Consider the following 17,022-nt stretch of genomic DNA (forward strand, 5'->3'; position numbering starts at 1 on the left):
ATTCGGCGTTTGAGAACGAAACGACGCCGAACTGAATTAGGGGTTGGGATCCTAACGGTCGTTCCATGTTCCAAAATTTGATTTTTGGATATTGCTGCTTTTAAATCCCTGGTTTCGCCACGCAACTCCCGAATTCTGAAGGAATCTGAACAAAGCGGTCCGCTTTCTTTTTCGGGAGCCAAGCACGGAAGAAAACGAAATCAAAAATGGGAGAAATTGATCGGAAGCCATTCCTGATATCCTCGAGCAATTTGAAGAAACCGATCGAGACAATCACCCTTTCTTCAGAAGAAGACGATAGTCCAATTAGGGCCATGGTCTGCCTTAGAATAGATGACGTGAAACGATTCGAGGAATCTGAGGACTGCTTCGTCTTAGAGTTTGATCCATTTGAGTCGGTTAACCTATCGAAGCTATCCTTGGAGGAGAAGAACCCTGCTGAAGAAGATGTCAGTGATCTCTCTATTATTGCCGAAAAGGGCCAGGTACAACATCAACCTATCCTTTTTCCTATGATTTCAGTTATCGAATTCATTATTTTGATCATATCAATGTATCTTCTTTCGGTGTTTGACCAAAGAGCATTAACCTGTTAGGTGCTATATTTTTCCCCCTTTCTAGTTCCTTTCTAGTTCGTCGCTTGTGAGAAAATGTTTGAGAGGAAAACCAATAAACTCGTTGATATATTTTTACACTTGTTAATTGGATACAAAAGTTGGAGGCTGAATATGATATCAATATCACCAAATAAGGTTTTCTTACTTCCATTCAAAAGGCTAAATTAGCTTTCTGTATTTTGGACTCCAACGGGTTTGTAGTCCAGATCAGGTATAAGAACGTATTGTTGGTTGCTCTGATTTAGATTTTTTGACAAACAGGTAGCGTGCAGAGATTATCCGCATTCAAGACATCTGTGTCTCAGATTTCCGTTCAATACAAAACCTCACGAGAGCTACTGTGAAATGGTACAACAAGTAGCTGCTGTCTTTTCTCAATTAAAAAAGTCATTGTCTTGGATGACTGATAATAGCTTGGTGTTTTGAATGGTTGATCAAATGCAGTGTTATTGCTATGTTTGCGATTCAGCTGCACCGTGTAAGTACTGGAATTCTCATTGCCATGCCCATAATGTCGATTACTGGAAAGACAAGAGGATGATGCAGAAACAGATGTTTTCTCACAGATGAGAAATACTCTTGCTTGATAGGATCCCTGTGTTTTTAAAAGGTTTGTGGGAAAGGGGAAAAAACTGAACTTTGCTGTAATGCAGTCAAATTCATAGTTGGAATTTGACAGTTTGTGTAATGTAGATCAGTTATTTAACATGGAGCAGCATTCTGATTAAAGAAGCATGCTAAGAGGGCTAACTCTCGAAGTACATTAATCAATCAGAGCTATGCCTTCAATATATATATATATATTTCCCCCATGACAGTGCCTTCAATATTTTAATTATTAATTGCTCTTCCAAAGAATTGATTAGGCTAGGTTTAAGTTGGATACTGTAAAAATGTTAAAATCCCTTAGTATTTATATGTAATTTCTTGCCTGATGGCCAGCTTCGAGGTGCTAGAAGAAGATGGATGGAGTTGCTCCTTCTCGTAATTACTCGTTTACTCAATTATTAAGCACCTTGGATTTCCAAGAAAACAACTTGGCATGAAGCAGACAACAACTCCTGGAGTTGAACATTAGATTCCAAATCATTAAAACTAATTGTGTTTGTGAGGAAGAGAATCCTTTGAAATTTGATTTTGATTTACGTTATTTTTCATCTTCCTCCCCCCCTTTTTTTTAAAAAAAGGGATGTGGAGTTTGGAAGGCTAAGGCTAACTTCATAGAAATCTAAACTTCAAAGAATCTTCTTTGTGTTTGTAACTCTCATACTAGAGGCTTTTGAGTCCCACAAAAAAAAAAAAAAAAGTTCTTTCACGAGTATCCTAGTATTGTCTAATCGTTGAATAATTATTGTTCAAAGTTTCAAACGTTGAGTTTTATCCAAGAGAACATACAGTCAAATATATCAGATGACAATTTTTTTTAAGGCCGCAAAAACATCCAGAAGAAGTATTACCTGATAGAATGCATACATCAGTATGTAACCAACTTTGTAAGATAAATATTTGCTCAACTCATTTGGCAAAATCCTATACGCATTGATTTCTTTGAATCTTCTTTTAATGCATTTAGTTGTTCAGCAGATTCTATTGACTAAACTAATGGGGGAAAAAATAGGAACTTTAGCAATTGATGGTGAGGCTTGTATAAATAGAATAGAAATGTTGCTTAGTGACCTCAAATTGTATTATCACCCCTTTTTTAATTGGGAGAAAACTTATATATTTAATCTTATATATTTAAGGTGTTTGTTTTTAATTAAATTAAGATATTTAATTTTTCATAAATTATTTATTATATAATAATTTATTATTATTAATTTTATTAACATATTAAAATTTATTTATTTTAATTTGATTGAATAAAAGTACATTAAACATATAAAGCTAAGTAAGTGATGGGAGTTAGGTTTAGTAGAAGCAAATCAAGTAACCAGTCTTTTACAATGCAGCAAATTAAAGTTTAAATTTCTATTAAAAAAGGTGCTTATATTTAATGCTTTATGGTAGCTGGAACAACTGGAATAGGAAAAAGTGTAAGTAATTAAGAAAACATATAAGATTAAATATCTCAAGTCTTACCTGTTAATTCCACCCAAAAGTAACAGAAAAGTTGTGGGCTGGGAAAGAGCTATCTGGGCCAAAATTTATGGCCCAAAATTCGGAAACCCTTCACGAGAATCGGATAAAACCCAGGGGTTGGGGAGAGGCGAGCGTGCTAAACCTTATCGTCGTCATTTCGCAGCTCCACTGTGTGAAACCCCAATCCTAGAGTGTGAGAAGCCATGTCTCCAGGTCCCGTTGTTGAGCTCGCCGCCGATGCCGAAACCCAGCAACCACTTCCTGCTTCCGATGATACTCAGAAGGCTAAACCTCAGCATCAGGTCTTATCTGACCCCGTGATTTGTTTTTTATTCCTTATTTCTATTCATCCCTCTTTTATCTTCGCTCACTGTGTTTCCTTTTTCTTTTCATCCTGTGATCTAATTTCCCAGGATGATGATGCTCCCGTTGTCGAGGATGTAAAGGATGATGACAAAGATGAAGACGATGCTGACGAGGACGACGAGGACGAGGACGATGATGATGAGAAGGAAGATGGAGGTCAAGGTTTTTCTCCTTTCATTACTATTAAGAAATGATTTTTCTATCTCTATTTCATAGCTTGTTTACCTAATATTTTCTGTATGGAACTACGGTTGCAAGGCATACCGGGGTTTGATTTGTCGTAAATTCTTAAGAATTTTGGTAATTCTGACTTTGCTGGTGGTTCTAGACTCATTCACTAGGAGACCTATGGAAGATATTTTAAATATAAGTTTATAAGTTACGTAGAAAATTTATGATTATCTTACTTGATGTGTTAATACAAACATGAACAATGGGGATCTTATACCTTTTAATGTGTCTAAAACTGGATATCTAATGCATAGGATATCAAATACTTGGGAAATGGAAATATGCCTCATTTAATTTTAAATTGAACCTATGCCTTCATCTTTTGGCTGCCGTGTGGATTTCCCTTGCTAACTCTTGTATTTGATGTCTCATGTGGATGCATGTGCTTTCTTTTACAAGATTACGCTTCCTCAACTAAAACTAGTAGTAGATATGCGTGTTTTACTGCATTGCTTTTGAATGATTCCTTTGGGTCCAAGGCTAATCTCTGAACAATGGTGAAGATAGGGATAACAGGTTACTGATTCATTGGTTCTCTGCTTGTAGCAGTATACACAAAAAGACTTTTGGGGGTCTGATGCTATTTTGTAGTTTGTTGGATCAACTTTTGTATGCTTAAGCATGCTAAGTGGATGTAAGCTAGTTTGTTTTTCTTGTCAAGCATTCCATATAAGATTAATAAAATATGCAACGGTTCAATTCTTTGGAAGAAATTGGTTATTGCAGTGCCTTGTACTCTTAGGCTGCTAATTCAGTCGAGATTTTTCTGAGTTTAACTTCCAACTCCATATTATGGAATTTGGAATGTTTCTGATGAAGCTGGAAATTAACACAGTGGAATTAGTTTGTGCTATGTACTGGAGATGGTAAACAATAATCTGTATAGTGTATTGGAATATTTCCTATAGATAATAGTTATATTTTATTACCTCCATTCTATGCTAAAGCTTTTGTTGCTTCCATTGAATGTTATCTTGCAATTTGGAATGGTCGTATACATTCTATGCTACCTTTTGTTTGGATGGGCCTCCATTCTTGAATTTAACCTTCTCTGTGTTACCTATTCATTAAATTGTTCTTAAATCTGCTTTACTCGCACCAAAATGCAGGTGCTACTGAGGGTTCAAAGCAGAGCAGAAGTGAGAAGAAGAGTCGTAAAGCAATGTTGAAGCTGGGACTGAAACCAGTTACTGGCGTTAGTAGAGTCACAATTAAGAGAACGAAAAATGTGAGTCATTATCCATTTTTTTTTCCTTGCATGAGGTATATGGAATGTGGATGTCGTCCTATCTAATTTCTTTTCTGCTCCAGATTCTATTCTTCATCTCAAAACCTGATGTCTTCAAGAGTCCAAATTCTGAGACATATGTCATATTTGGGGAGGCAAAGATAGAGGATTTGAGCTCTCAGTTGCAGACACAAGCTGCTCAGCAGTTCAGGATGCCAGATATGGGATCTGTGGTGGCAAAACCAGATGCTGCCGCAGCCGCAGCTGCTGGAACTCAGGCTGATGAGGAAGAAGAGGAGGTTGACGAAACTGGGGTAGAGCCACGAGACATTGATTTAGTCATGACACAGGCGGGAGTGTCGAGAAGCAAGGCTGTGAAGGCTCTCAAGACTCACAACGGGGACATTGTCGGTGCCATCATGGAGCTCACCACTTAAATAGCTTTTATGCTTCATCTTATTGGAGTCGTATATTTTTGATGATTTTAGATCTAACGCCTCCCTCTAGTTAATGTGGTCAGCCATATCAAACCATTAAATATGGTTGCAGTGCCTCGTGTTTTTGTAGCTCTCTCATAGTCGTGGTACGTCATGACCAGTGCATTATTTGTTAGTCGGTTCTACACATAATCAAACCTTCCGTGAGCTATTTGCCTATCTACTCTCCACCAGATACGATGATGATTCATGATATTAAGTTTTGGCCTTGTTGATTTATAATGCTTTCATCCTTGTCAGCCCTCCTTCACTGTCGCCTGGCCAATCGCTCTGCCGTGTTGGTAAACGTTATTTTTGCTCTGATGAATTCAGCACAGCTGTCTTTCATTAATTCTAAGCATCTTTTCATTAATTCATCAAGGATTCACTGAAATAATCAGACGACAGTCTACATTTCCAAACAAGCTATCGAATTTTATGCTTGTTATATTTCTTCAATTCCATGAAAGCTTAAAGTGGGATGTGCCATTCACTTTCTACCAACATATGAATGATCTACACTTTTATAGTTATTACAGGGTGTAGAAGCCGATGCTGACGTTAACAAAGACTTATTTTGACCAGCAGATGTTAGCGCCCAACCTATACCCAGTGGTTAAAGTATTTGTATATTTTATAACAAAGTATATTATATGTTAATATTAATATTAGCACACCCACTATAGTATATTTAGAACTTCGACAACAACACTGGTTAAATTATGAAATGTTGTGCAATCAAGAAATGGAGCGGTTTAAGGCGGGAGAAAGCAAATGTTAATAAATTATATATTACTTTTCATTTTGCAAAATCTCTGAAAATATAATTATTTTTTTAATGTTGCTCCTCGTATGGATATTGTTGAGCAATTATACATAGAAATGGGTTGAGGGAAATAAGTGAGTTTGAATTAAAATTTATTATATTCAATTACTTTTAATTAATTTTCTTTGTTGGTGTGAATTGATTAAAAGTTGCTTATAAATAAAAAATGACAGAATATGTTATATTTGAAAGTAAATTTAACGCCAGGTGCTCGAGAATATAAGTGGCGTGAGAAATGCATTAGGCTGTTGATAGCGACGCACTATCGGATTTTTTTTTTTTTTTTTTTTTTGGGCCAAAGCGATGCATTATCGTTTGATGATGGCAATTATGAACATTGGCGAGTAATTCATGAAGCTTGAGAAACACAGCATCAACTTTGTGTTTCTTGCAGCGGATAACATACAATGCTGCACTTCCAAGACAGGGAACAAAGGCCTACGTTCCATGGATAGCCGACAAGTGATTTCCACAATGAACAACAAACAAAAACAAAAACAAAATTAGCGAGAGACGAGGTATCAAAGCAAAGTTGCTTGCTTTTTATTTTATTTTTTGTTTTTAACCAAACGCAAGTCACCGCGGATGAGACATGCCAAAGCATCAACTAGCATATCCAATTTTTCGGGGAAGGCTGACCAATTGCATTTCTTTACCATGCGCCTCTCTGCACGCTCTTGGCCCCTGGGCTGGTTCCACTTCCTTCAACCTGAAGGGTTCAAACTTTTCTTTGAATTTATGAATTTACTACTTGCATTTGTTTGCTTTTCTCATTTTCCTTTTTCAAATTCATAATAATTTTATGGTGCAAATTCATTCTTCTTTGTTATAATTTGTTAATATATTAATGATTCGTCCCTTAACTTGTCCCTGGTTTCCTTTCCACTTTCATATGCCACAATCCTTGCAAAGATGGTTTCAGTGCTGGCAACATCTACATGTGATAAAGACCTAAACTTTTCCGCACATTCTTCAGAGTGATGCTCCATTTCAGCTAAGTCGACCAATAACAGTATTTTCAGCTGAGAGGAGGTTTTTCTGAGTGGTCCTTGCTTATACTCACAGGTGCCTCTTGGATTATTTAAGTTCTGATCATCTAATCTGTTGTCTTTAGGGTGAAAAGGTAAAAGAAAGAACAAAAAATCAAAGGGACAAGTTTTTCACTTGTTCACATGTTGCATTTTCAAATTACCATTTTATACAAGCAAACCATCACTTTTTGCTTCTCTAATCCACAAAGCTGTTCTAACACATTACAGCTACCCTCCCACAAACAAACGTGACAAATGCAGAAATCAAACGAGAAATGTTCAACCATACATTTAAAATAAACACAGACATTTTTAGCAAAAATTCTCTTGCCTCTTTTAAGATAAGGAAAAGGAAAATCATGGACTAATTAATTCACTTCATGGGTGTGTAGCTAGTTGTTGACCTTCCTGCAATTTGCTCTGATCTCTCCAGCATTCCCAGTTAACACACCAATCTGACCCATCTTGACCATAGCATCTGCAAATTTGTTCATCCACAGAAACGGTTTCCTCGCATTCTGATTCACCTGCTCAGCTGTTTCTGTGCTGGACAAGAGAGCTTGATCTGATGAAAACAGACCTCTATGTGCCAGAACATTCAAATAGTAACCTGAGTCTGCTCTTGCAGGACTAGAAGGGTCCATGGGAACCACTATGTTAGTGTTGGTGGTTCCCCTAGGGCATTTACGCTTCAATTGGGATGCATATGGTGCATCCAAACTTGGATCCTCACTTGATGTGCTACTGAAATTGTATAATCTGTTGCTGAATGAAGAGCAAAATGAACGTCCAACGGTGTGTGCCCCTGCATAAAATCAGAAACAATCAAATGGTTGGTTTTTTCAAGCAAAATTTTTCAGTTAGATCCTAAGCGGAGCCAGGTCCTCAAGACTGAACACGCTTTTTTTTTTTTTCCTGAGAAATTCATAACCGATAGTTTTATACTTAGATAAAGATAATCATGGTTTATTTTGAAGTTAGATATAATTTTGAGGACTTTACCGGAGAGGGTAACCATTTCTTCTTGTGTGAGGCCCTTGCTAGCAAAGAGTCGAGTGAGTTGATCAAGGCTGGAAGTTGGAGGTGGAAGGTTTGTCCTTGTGTCTGAAGCTAGCGATATTCTCCCATCTCTTCTTCCTGCAGGAACGTCATACCCAAGTCCTCCACTCTGCACATCAACGTTACAATATATATATATATATATATAAGATTCTTTTGTTGATAAGGTTGATACTAATCAAGAGGTGAATCAATATAGAAACTAGTGACACTTACTAACTCAATGCTATCTCTTGCTGCAAACGCAACTATATCAGCACATGAAACAGTTCCTTTGCAAACTGCTTCAAGTCTAGCTTTAGCTTTGTCAATCACTTCATATCCTCTCAGACTTGGTTTATTTGCTGGTGAGTCCTTTTCTGCTGTGTTTGAAGCTGTGGAATCTAAAAGCACCGATGCATCACACCCCTACAGGTAACAACAAAGTTATCTAGACTTCGATGTGTTGTGTTGGGGAATTTTGATTATACTAGTTGAAAATTGGACAAACTAGTTTCTTAGTGCAGAAAAAGCTATAATGGCTTCACATGATGACTTACTCTAACAAAGCAATCATGGAAGTGCATTCTCACAAGCCCAGCAGCAATTCCAGGGTTTTGAATAAAACCTTTTCTGACCTCATCCTTTACAATGAACTCCGCAAAGTTACACGAATCACTGTAAAACCCAACCTGAAGCTCAGAGTTCACGTTTTGAGACACCAAATATATTGACAACACTAAAGTTGCAAAATTTAGCTTCTCTGGACTCATTTTCCGAGCTTCAATGTCACACTCTTCTAATCTTATTGCACTACTATATCCTATTTATATATTTATAATTAAGGACGGTGTAGTGTTCTTAGTGCCATGTGATGAGGCAATAAGCTGGAACGTCACTGTTAGTTGACTGGAGAAGCCATGCGAAAGCAAAGGACAAACTAGATCAAGTTAGATAATAATATTATTGTAGAATCGAAGCCTCTTTTTCAAGCTTTAGAGCAGAGACGGGATTAGAAATATCTGCACTTATTGGTTTTAGTAGACTTGAGTGCACGAAAATCCAAATGAGTTGTTAAAGAAAGAATCCATTCCGAAAATAATATAGCAGAGTATTTGTATTAGATGGGTTGCCTGATGGGCCTAGGTTTGTTAAGGTTCCTGGGAATAAGGCATGCCTTGGGGCTTGGGGATACAAAGTCACGTTTAAGAATACTTTGGCGTTCATTAATTGCTTTCTCATGAATTGGCATTTCCCAGTGGGATTAGGTGTGTCAATTATTGGCATTGACCGTGACAGATTGATAATCTGATTAGGAACTTCAAACTAAATCAACTATGCATGTTTTTTTGTCATGCATTTTCAAATGACACGCTTTACAACGGCTCTACCATGCAATAGTTACGTTGGTGAAGCTACCTCAAAATTATCAATTATATCACAATATCGACTGGTCGGTGTTCTATAATAAATTAGATCTTTTGTAAACGTTCTTAGGTTAAAAAGAAAAAAATCGCAATCATGCAGTCATAGATTAAAAAAAAGACACAAAAATAGGTGATTGTATATAAAACTCTATCTTCTTCCTAATTATTTTCTGTTTCCTATCTTTGGTCAAATCTACTATCCTCCTTTAGTCCTGTGTATAGGATAGATAAAATATTTATTTTAATCATATTTACAAGACAACTTTATAATTATTATGTACATCTTTATTATTTTTTCCCCATCAAATGCCGAAAAGTTTATTAAATGTTAAAATATTTTATTTTTAAAATATGAATATTTAATAAAAATAAAGTTAAAAACGTGTAAAAAATTTTGACATGATTATCTGACTAATGAAGTTTAAGATCTTTTTTGGTTCCTGTGAAATATGAATGACCTATAAATAAGATTAATATATAATCAACTTTGTAATTGCAAAACATTCGAATGAGTTCCATTTATAGCAATTAAAAAATGAAAAAGAAAGATGCCTTAATCCTTAAAAACACCAAATACTGGTAAATCTAAAAACAGCGGGTAAACAAGGTATAACAAGCTCTACTCCCCCCACCCCTTTTTCGATTCGCAGCCTCGAGTAAAACCGAAAACTATACGAATCATATCAGGGAACGGTGATAATGCTCGCTCTGAAATAACGAATGCGAGCAGAATATAAATTTTGGTTTAGTTTGAAATAACAGTTTCCTTTTGGCATCTCGCTTATTTAACCTTAATGACACGCTAGTGAAAATGCACTTGGAAAAGAACATAAGCACATGCATGTACAGATACACTAGTCCCAAACTGAAATAAGATCCATAGCCATGCCAAGTCATTTATTTATGTCCAAGCAACAGAACAAAGTACCAGATTCACTCATATGTCTAATTAAGGTAATCAGAAACGTCTTTCCCAATAAGCATCATGTCATTTCCTCCAGCCCTTTCAAGGTTTGAAACTCTGCCCTGTGTATTCCTCCATCTTAACATGTTCCCACTCTGATGAGAAGCCATCAGAGTAATACGTGGGAAGCTGAACGCCAAACTTGTGTGTTCCTTGAGGCTGAATTTCTTGACCATCCTCCAAATTCAGATGAAATTCCTTCGGAGTTGAAAGTTCAACAGCAGCATAGGAACTGAGATGCATTATGGGAGGACTTATACAGAAATTCAAACTGTGGGTCTCTGATGCATCTCTCATGACTGTGTAATCAGTTCCGTTTCCTGCAGATCCAACTCCATCTAACAGTTGCCCTTCTGACAACACAGAACTTGAATCTTCAACCCGGGATTTAAGAACATGGAATCTAGCCATAACAGAAGACACATAATTATCATCCTTGTTCACCTGGATGAAATCAGTAGCTTGGTTTTTGCTATCTGTCAGTCCATAGGACGATTTGTCTGCTGGGTTTAGGGCATGAGAAACCACAGAACTCGGTAGTTCCTCTAGATTGGCAGTATTGGTGCATGACTCTTCATCCCGGGATTTAAGAATATGGAATCTAGCCACAACAGAAGATACAAAATCCTCAGCCTTATCGTTTCCAGGCTTAGGTGATATCTGGGTGATATTAGCTGGGTCTTCATTATCTGTCTGTCCAGATACCAATTTGTCAGCTGTGTCAATGTCAAGGTCATGAGAAGCCTCTGAACTCAGTTGTTCCTTCAAATTGGCAACATTCATACATGAATTTACATCACTGTAATTACGAGCATAGAATGTGGCCTCTGTAGAAGCTTCACACTCCCCAATCTCTTTGCTTGTGCCAGAAACAGCAGAATCCTGAATGAAACTATCCAGGTTTTGACCACCATTGTCGTCAGGTGTCAATGTGCAAGGCTTGTTCAGATCAGGAGAAAACTTCAAACCAGATAACTCATTTAAGTTGGCAGCATTTGAAGTAGGTAAGTTCTCTGCAGAATAATTGGCATATGGAACAGAGTTCCTTTTGGCTGCAGAACTCTGAGCTGCGCTCAAATTAGGATCATCTAGTTTTGATTGCTCCTTCACATCTAAAACATTATCCAAGGCATAAAAAGCAGGATATTAGCTTTTGAAAAAACAAAAGAACCAAATTTCCAGTTTAGTTTTCTGGGATATTGAACAATTGGTCGTCTTGAAATAAAGATAATGTGCACCTCTTTGCTCGGAACATTTCTCCATCTCAATCTTCATTTGATTATAGCGAGCTCTGTAATTCATGGAACATATAGTAGCTTCTGCCTCAAGCCATAAATTCCTATACAGTAGAGTCTGAGAATCTGCTCCTTCCTCATCATGGATATTCTCAATGAGAATCCTTTTCAGAGCCTATAAATCAAAGTATGCCAAAGCAATTAAATATTTTCCTTCCACTGTCTTTGTTACCTTTCTGTGGAGAGTAAAAGCATTAAAAAGTGGTGAATAACAGAAAATGCCATTAAAAGCACCTTAATCATGTTATCTTCTTTCATCATGTCCGCCTCACCCTTTGTAGGAAAAGAATCAGAAAACTTCCCTAGTTTACTGGATACAAAATGATGGTCTTTCGTCTCTTGAACAGGCAGATTCTCATGGTCAACCTTAGAGACATCTGGATCTACCTTGGTTGAGCAGGGTCTCTCAAACCTTGCACTCTGACAATTTACTCAGATTTACAGTCATTTTAATGCAGAGCTAATAAAATAATCAGCATATAAAATAAGCAAAGAACCATGTCCTTCAACCACCAAAAGATTAGTGAAAAGAGACAAAAAGATGCATACCATTTTCCCTTAGAAAATTAGGAAGTATGGCCTCTACATCCAAGAAATTTGAGAACCAAAAAAAAGAAAAGAAAAGAAAAGAAAAGTGATACATCAAAACACATATTGATTAGATTTCTGGCGTGGAACTTACAAAAGCATCAACAATATTAACCCTAGTTCTTGAAAATCAGATGGTATGTTGGGTATCATAACATATCATGCCAAATTTTGCAATCATACAGCAAAACAGCTCAAGGATAACCACTGGCATTTTAACAAAAGTCGATACCGCAATTCAAAAAGTGAAATTAAACTCCAAACCCTAAAATTTAACTGAAGTCAATACTCCAAATTGACTCACAATCTGTCCAAGGGGCATCCTACTCTCATCACAGAGTCATAATGCAATTTAATCTTCCCAACTCTCATTCCAACAAGCTTAGCATCATGTCAAAAGTTTCCCTTTCTTCACTAAATAATTATTTCCCCAATTAAATGGCAAAAAATGCACCGAATCTCTGTTTCAAGCTCAAAAAAGGGCTAAGCAAGGGTTTAAATCTGTCTCCTCAATTGGACGGCTTGCCCGCCATAGGCATTATTTGAGATACAGTATAACCTGCCATAATTCTGAACACATGTAACAGGCAAGCACCTTGAAGCAAAAGTAATTATTGAAAGTTACATGTATAGATGGTGGACCAAGTCACCAGAATTTATCATGACCTTTCATGCATTTAGGTTAAAAATTAAAACCAAGTAGGTATTCATAAATGCTTGACTCACAGTGAAACCTATCAGAACTTGAAGAATGATACATATACTATGACATTCAGCAAAAGGTGGCTAAGTCAGTGAGCAAAGTATTCTACATGTGTAAATGAAGAGTTTCAATGTGATTGTCAAATTCTCACCAGTAAGTGATGCAAATAAATCATATAATTTGTGATTTCAGCAACTCCTCATATAAGGGGGGAAAAGTGTTCTCTACCCATCAGATAGCTGAGAATTATCATTGAATTGGAATTGAAATCATACCTGCTCAAGCTCGTGTGATTCCCTCACATGCTTAGCAGGATTCAGATGAGGAAAAACACATTCTCGCACAGGGAACATTTGGCCAGCATTCTTTGAAACACAAGTATTAAGATTGCTAATCACATTATTAAGGACACTGCGATCATTTTCTTTCAATTCACACGTATCATTCAAACAATGAAAAAGAAGCAATTCTGACAAGTTGTGCACTGTATCAACCAGAATTTGGATGTTTATTTTTGGAGTTGAAGCTTTTGCAGCTGATTCTTTAAGTGCAGTAGGGGCAACTACTCTTGAAGAAGGTGAAAGCTCTGCTGCATGGGATGCATGATATTTCAAATACTCATTACCATTAATTTCAGCATCTGCATATACCCCAGATAAAGTATTGCATTTCTGAGACATCTTTTCTTCCATAATTTGTTGCTCATTGTTGGAAAATCTAGACTCAGAATCATATGTTGACTTGGTTGATGGCACATAATTTTCTGCTATTTCAGAATTGTCATCTAGATATTGAAGTCCATAATCATAGATCGGCTTGGACTCAAAACATCCAGCACTCGCTGCACCACCTAAATTATTTTCTTCAGATGAAAAGTTTGTCAATGAAAACTTCCTTGAAGAGCCAGCCAAACCTTTTTCCAGATAGTCAGTTTCCTTGTCTGTTTGATTATTCTTAGAATTTTCACATGATATTTCTGTCATATTGCTTGCATCAAGACGAAAGTTCTGAGGCCCTTGGAAATTAAGAGAAAAATTCTCTTCATTATTAAATTTCACATGTCCTGGATAAAGAGCCTCAGAACCATCAAAAGAATGAAAATGGGTGGCTGGAGCTCCTTTCCAGCATGGTGAATCCTCAGCAGGGTTACATTTATCAACACTGTCAAAAGATTTCAAATTGACACCCTCATCAGTTCTGAACCCCAAGCTTAAATTATTCAGACTTGCTTGAGGAATTTGAAATTCATTCCTTGCTTTGAATATATAATCAACAACACCTGTTGAAACATGACTGTCTGGAAGCATTACATTGTTTGTTGAGGTAGATTCGTCTCTATTTAAATGCATGCAAAGATGACGTGAATCAAAGCAACCTGTGCTTCTAGGACTTGGCAGGGGATAAGCCTCCTTCATATTAGCAATATGATTACTTCCAAGGTCCCCAACAGCAGCAATATTGCCAACATTGAAACCCACATCTATTCCTGTTACAGGTGCTGAAGATCCTGCATCAACCAGTGAAGGTTTGTCGTGCTGTATCAAATGTTGGTCAGTTGATGCATTGAATGAAGAGTGGTGGCTCCCTGAATCTGTGACTAATTTCAACTGGTCGCTGTAATGAGTGTCAAGAGAAACCAAAGGGGATACTTGAATAGATGTACTGGAAATATTAAATGGCAAGGAATTGGTAGTTTGCCACCAGCAAGATTTATCATCCAACTGGTCCGCACTGACAGGCACACCCAAACCATGCTTTTCCCAACCCATGGTGTTGATACAATGTAAAACTTTACCATTATTTGGGGCCTCAACATCTTGATATCCTGCATTAAAAACACAATTCAAATCTACATAATGAGTTGATTTGATAGCTCAGGCATTGTTATTCATAATATTAATTCAATTCAATACATCAAAATGAAATTTATTTTATAGCATTTAATTTACCAAATAAAGATCTATCACCTCAGTGGGATAAAATCATGAGTTTCCGTGACTTAAAGAAATATCACACAGTCGATGTTTGAAATAGAAGCATAATTATCAAAATTGTATGATTCCCATCTAATCACAAAAATGACATAACTTAGTGGTTGAATAGAGAACAATCTTGAATTAGCCAAGAAATGTATGAACATGTCCAATTCAAACCAACACAGCATCATTACATGATTTTATTATTGACAAAAGTGTGCAAAAATTGAGTTGGCAATTAGCATGGCAATACTTTATTAAGTGTTGTCTATGCCTCTTTTGACAAACATAAAGAAGGATATTACTTCAGATCATTTCAAAAATTAAAGGCTTACAAACTTACAGCAATGGGCATATTTATGATTTATGGTACAGTACTTCTCTTAACTCTTGGGTTAAATTTGTTAACCTGACTATTTAATGCCTGTCATTAAAATACATTTGTCAAATTTTATATTTTAAGCTACTTTTCTATTTGCTACTGACTTTTACAATCTATGGTGATTTGTTATTACAATTCGGAATATACTTTTTGACTTTTGATACAAATTACAATTAGACAACTATGCATAAAAGATGAATATAGATACTCACTTGGCATCTGATGTTGTTTCATTTCTTATCCTCACTTTTCAAGATCATGTTATTAAATTTTTGTTTCCCTTGTATTTCTTTCACAACTTTAAAATCTATAATTAAAAATTCTAAAAAATAAAAAGATTTTAACAATCAGTTGTGGCTGTGGGTATATGACACAAAACAGGGGAAGACTTCTGGAATCTGGATAAAATGACAAAACAACGAAAATGGTATCTCATGACTAAGGTTCTTCATAGCTGTAAATGCTATCCTGTAGAGTGTTAACAGAGTGTAGTTTCATGTTAAAAGTGAGGCAACCTATTCGAGCTTGTCACTTTCATTACTTTGTATACTTGGAACAGTGAGATTGCATGATGGTAATATTCGCCGTTCAAAGCTTAATGTATTGGGCATCAACAATAAACAATTTCAAGAGTAAAACCATCAGTAGCTTCAACAAGAAAATCAGGCATTGAGAAAGGGTAAACGTACCTCGGTTCACAAGGTTTTCTTCAATAATCGGACCAGCTAACTTTGTTTCCTTTGAGTAGAAACTACCTTCAGCTTCCACCGGTGCACTGTTACCTTGGTTGAACTCCGAAAACTGATTCCAAAAGCCCGCCATCTGGCCCGAATACCCTATTTCTGACTTCTTTTTAAAATCGTCCAGAGAGGACCAGTGATCAGGTGTTGCTGGATTGACAACATGAGTTGATGGTGAAATATATGAAGGATAGTATGGTTGGGCTTCAACAAGACTTGATTTTATGTTATTAGAAGACTGATCATAAGCAAATGTGTCCTCAGAAGCCAAACCAAGAGTGTTAAAATGAGGCAACTGGCTGGTGGGTGGGTCTAGCACTTGCAAGCCAGAGTATTCGTGTGCCTTTGAGCAAGGCGCTGAATCCAACTCTCTGACAGGTTTCGGAAAAAAATCATACGCGTAAGGGCTAGAGTGTACAGGAAAGTGATTCGAGGGGGTAGCATCTGTGGATTCTGCTAAATCTACATATGGGGCTGATACGTCCTTGGAAATGATTTTGTTAACACTGAATGGTTGGGCAAAAGCTGACAAATTTGAAGAGGTTGAATAATATGCGCGATCATCATAATACCCAGCACCCTTCATCGCTAAGATTAACCGGAGAGGAGCGATTGACCAAGCTGATCAAAACCGCGACAGAATAAATGTAAACCAACCAAAGAAGATACATGAGAAAAAGTAATTTTATAACCATAGCAAAATCATGAAAAGGGTCTGAAATATGGAACTGTCATAGAATTCACACGAAATTTATATCAAACGGTCTCGATTGTACATAAAAATCGCACAGAAAGCTGGAAATTATAAATTGATATCGTACCGGAAACCGAACGCTGAAGACCATACGCTACTACGATAAGAGACGGAGGTTGTAAGTGACAGTCGTCTCTGGTTTCTCCTTCGAACACAAGGAAAGGAAGCGACGGAAGACTTGAAATTTAATTAATATTCGGAAATTTACATATAATGCATAGAAATTTACGTCACATTTTGTTTAAAAATGTAGATATAATTAAGTTTCATGCCAAGCCAATTCGTAGGATCTCAGAAC

The 17,022-nt window shown here is 36.7% G+C and overlaps 4 protein-coding genes across 5 annotated transcripts; 2 read left to right on the forward strand and 2 right to left on the reverse strand.

Annotated features, from left to right (window-relative positions):
• Positions 1-1,429, forward strand: LOC129304233 (RPM1 interacting protein 13-like). Its single transcript, XM_054943926.1, has 3 exons — positions 1-485; positions 879-965; positions 1,062-1,429. Exons 1-3 carry the CDS (start codon positions 207-209, stop codon positions 1,185-1,187), a joined length of 492 nt encoding a protein of 163 aa, XP_054799901.1. The 5' UTR covers positions 1-206; the 3' UTR covers positions 1,188-1,429.
• A 1,396-nt stretch (positions 1,430-2,825) lies between these two features.
• On the forward strand, positions 2,826-5,243 carry LOC129300805 (nascent polypeptide-associated complex subunit alpha-like protein 2). 2 transcript variants are annotated; one of them, XM_054939413.1, is made up of 4 exons: positions 2,826-3,001; positions 3,113-3,221; positions 4,406-4,524; positions 4,608-5,243. In XM_054939413.1, exons 1-4 carry the CDS (start codon positions 2,903-2,905, stop codon positions 4,959-4,961), a joined length of 681 nt encoding a protein of 226 aa, XP_054795388.1. In that variant the 5' UTR covers positions 2,826-2,902; the 3' UTR covers positions 4,962-5,243. The 2 variants fall into 2 exon arrangements, with proteins under 2 accessions (XP_054795388.1, XP_054795381.1); XM_054939406.1 differs by having other exon boundaries at positions 2,827-3,001; positions 3,113-3,227.
• Positions 5,244-6,966: 1,723 nt separating this feature from the next.
• Positions 6,967-8,690, reverse strand: LOC129303978 (peroxidase 5-like). The gene is made up of 4 exons (XM_054943586.1): positions 8,456-8,690; positions 8,133-8,324; positions 7,860-8,025; positions 6,967-7,662 (listed from the first exon to the last, which is right to left on the reverse strand). The coding sequence occupies exons 1-4, from the start codon at positions 8,666-8,668 to the stop codon at positions 7,250-7,252; spliced, it is 984 nt and encodes a 327-aa protein (XP_054799561.1). The 5' UTR covers positions 8,669-8,690; the 3' UTR covers positions 6,967-7,249.
• Positions 8,691-10,188: 1,498 nt separating this feature from the next.
• LOC129302500 (uncharacterized) lies at positions 10,189-17,022 on the reverse strand. The gene is made up of 6 exons (XM_054941439.1): positions 16,792-17,022; positions 15,920-16,591; positions 13,148-14,697; positions 11,816-12,001; positions 11,525-11,696; positions 10,189-11,398 (listed from the first exon to the last, which is right to left on the reverse strand). Exons 2-6 carry the CDS (start codon positions 16,554-16,556, stop codon positions 10,329-10,331), a joined length of 3,615 nt encoding a protein of 1,204 aa, XP_054797414.1. The 5' UTR covers positions 16,557-16,591; positions 16,792-17,022; the 3' UTR covers positions 10,189-10,328.

This window comes from Prosopis cineraria, unplaced genomic scaffold (assembly GCF_029017545.1).
Source record: "Prosopis cineraria cultivar Desert tree isolate PC_DT_omini unplaced genomic scaffold, ASM2901754v1 PC2, whole genome shotgun sequence".
In the NCBI taxonomy this organism is placed as follows: domain Eukaryota; kingdom Viridiplantae; phylum Streptophyta; class Magnoliopsida; order Fabales; family Fabaceae; genus Prosopis; species Prosopis cineraria.

What these genes read in the sequence shown, in the direction of transcription:
- LOC129304233 (XM_054943926.1), top strand. Translation starts at nt 207, where the DNA reads ATGGGAGAAATTGATCGGAAGCCATTCCTGATATCCTCGAGCAATTTG. An exon ending in TTATTGCCGAAAAGGGCCAG is followed by an intron (nt 486 to 878) that starts GTACAACATCAA and finishes TTTGACAAACAG; the next exon opens with GTAGCGTGCAGAGATTATCC. An exon ending in ACGAGAGCTACTGTGAAATG is followed by an intron (nt 966 to 1,061) that starts GTACAACAAGTA and finishes GATCAAATGCAG; the next exon opens with TGTTATTGCTATGTTTGCGA.
- LOC129300805 (XM_054939406.1), top strand. Translation starts at nt 2,903, where the DNA reads ATGTCTCCAGGTCCCGTTGTTGAGCTCGCCGCCGATGCCGAAACCCAG. An exon ending in AGGCTAAACCTCAGCATCAG is followed by an intron (nt 3,002 to 3,112) that starts GTCTTATCTGAC and finishes CTAATTTCCCAG; the next exon opens with GATGATGATGCTCCCGTTGT. An exon ending in GAAGGAAGATGGAGGTCAAG is followed by an intron (nt 3,228 to 4,405) that starts GTTTTTCTCCTT and finishes ACCAAAATGCAG; the next exon opens with GTGCTACTGAGGGTTCAAAG.
- LOC129303978 (XM_054943586.1), bottom strand. Translation starts at nt 8,668, where the DNA reads ATGAGTCCAGAGAAGCTAAATTTTGCAACTTTAGTGTTGTCAATATAT. An exon ending in CAAGAGATAGCATTGAGTTA is followed by an intron (nt 8,026 to 8,132) that starts GTAAGTGTCACT and finishes GTTGATGTGCAG; the next exon opens with AGTGGAGGACTTGGGTATGA. An exon ending in AGAAATGGTTACCCTCTCCG is followed by an intron (nt 7,663 to 7,859) that starts GTAAAGTCCTCA and finishes GATTTTATGCAG; the next exon opens with GGGCACACACCGTTGGACGT.
- LOC129302500 (XM_054941439.1), bottom strand. Translation starts at nt 16,556, where the DNA reads ATGAAGGGTGCTGGGTATTATGATGATCGCGCATATTATTCAACCTCT. An exon ending in AAGAAGATAACATGATTAAG is followed by an intron (nt 11,697 to 11,815) that starts GTGCTTTTAATG and finishes TTTGATTTATAG; the next exon opens with GCTCTGAAAAGGATTCTCAT. An exon ending in GAAATGTTCCGAGCAAAGAG is followed by an intron (nt 11,399 to 11,524) that starts GTGCACATTATC and finishes ATAATGTTTTAG; the next exon opens with ATGTGAAGGAGCAATCAAAA.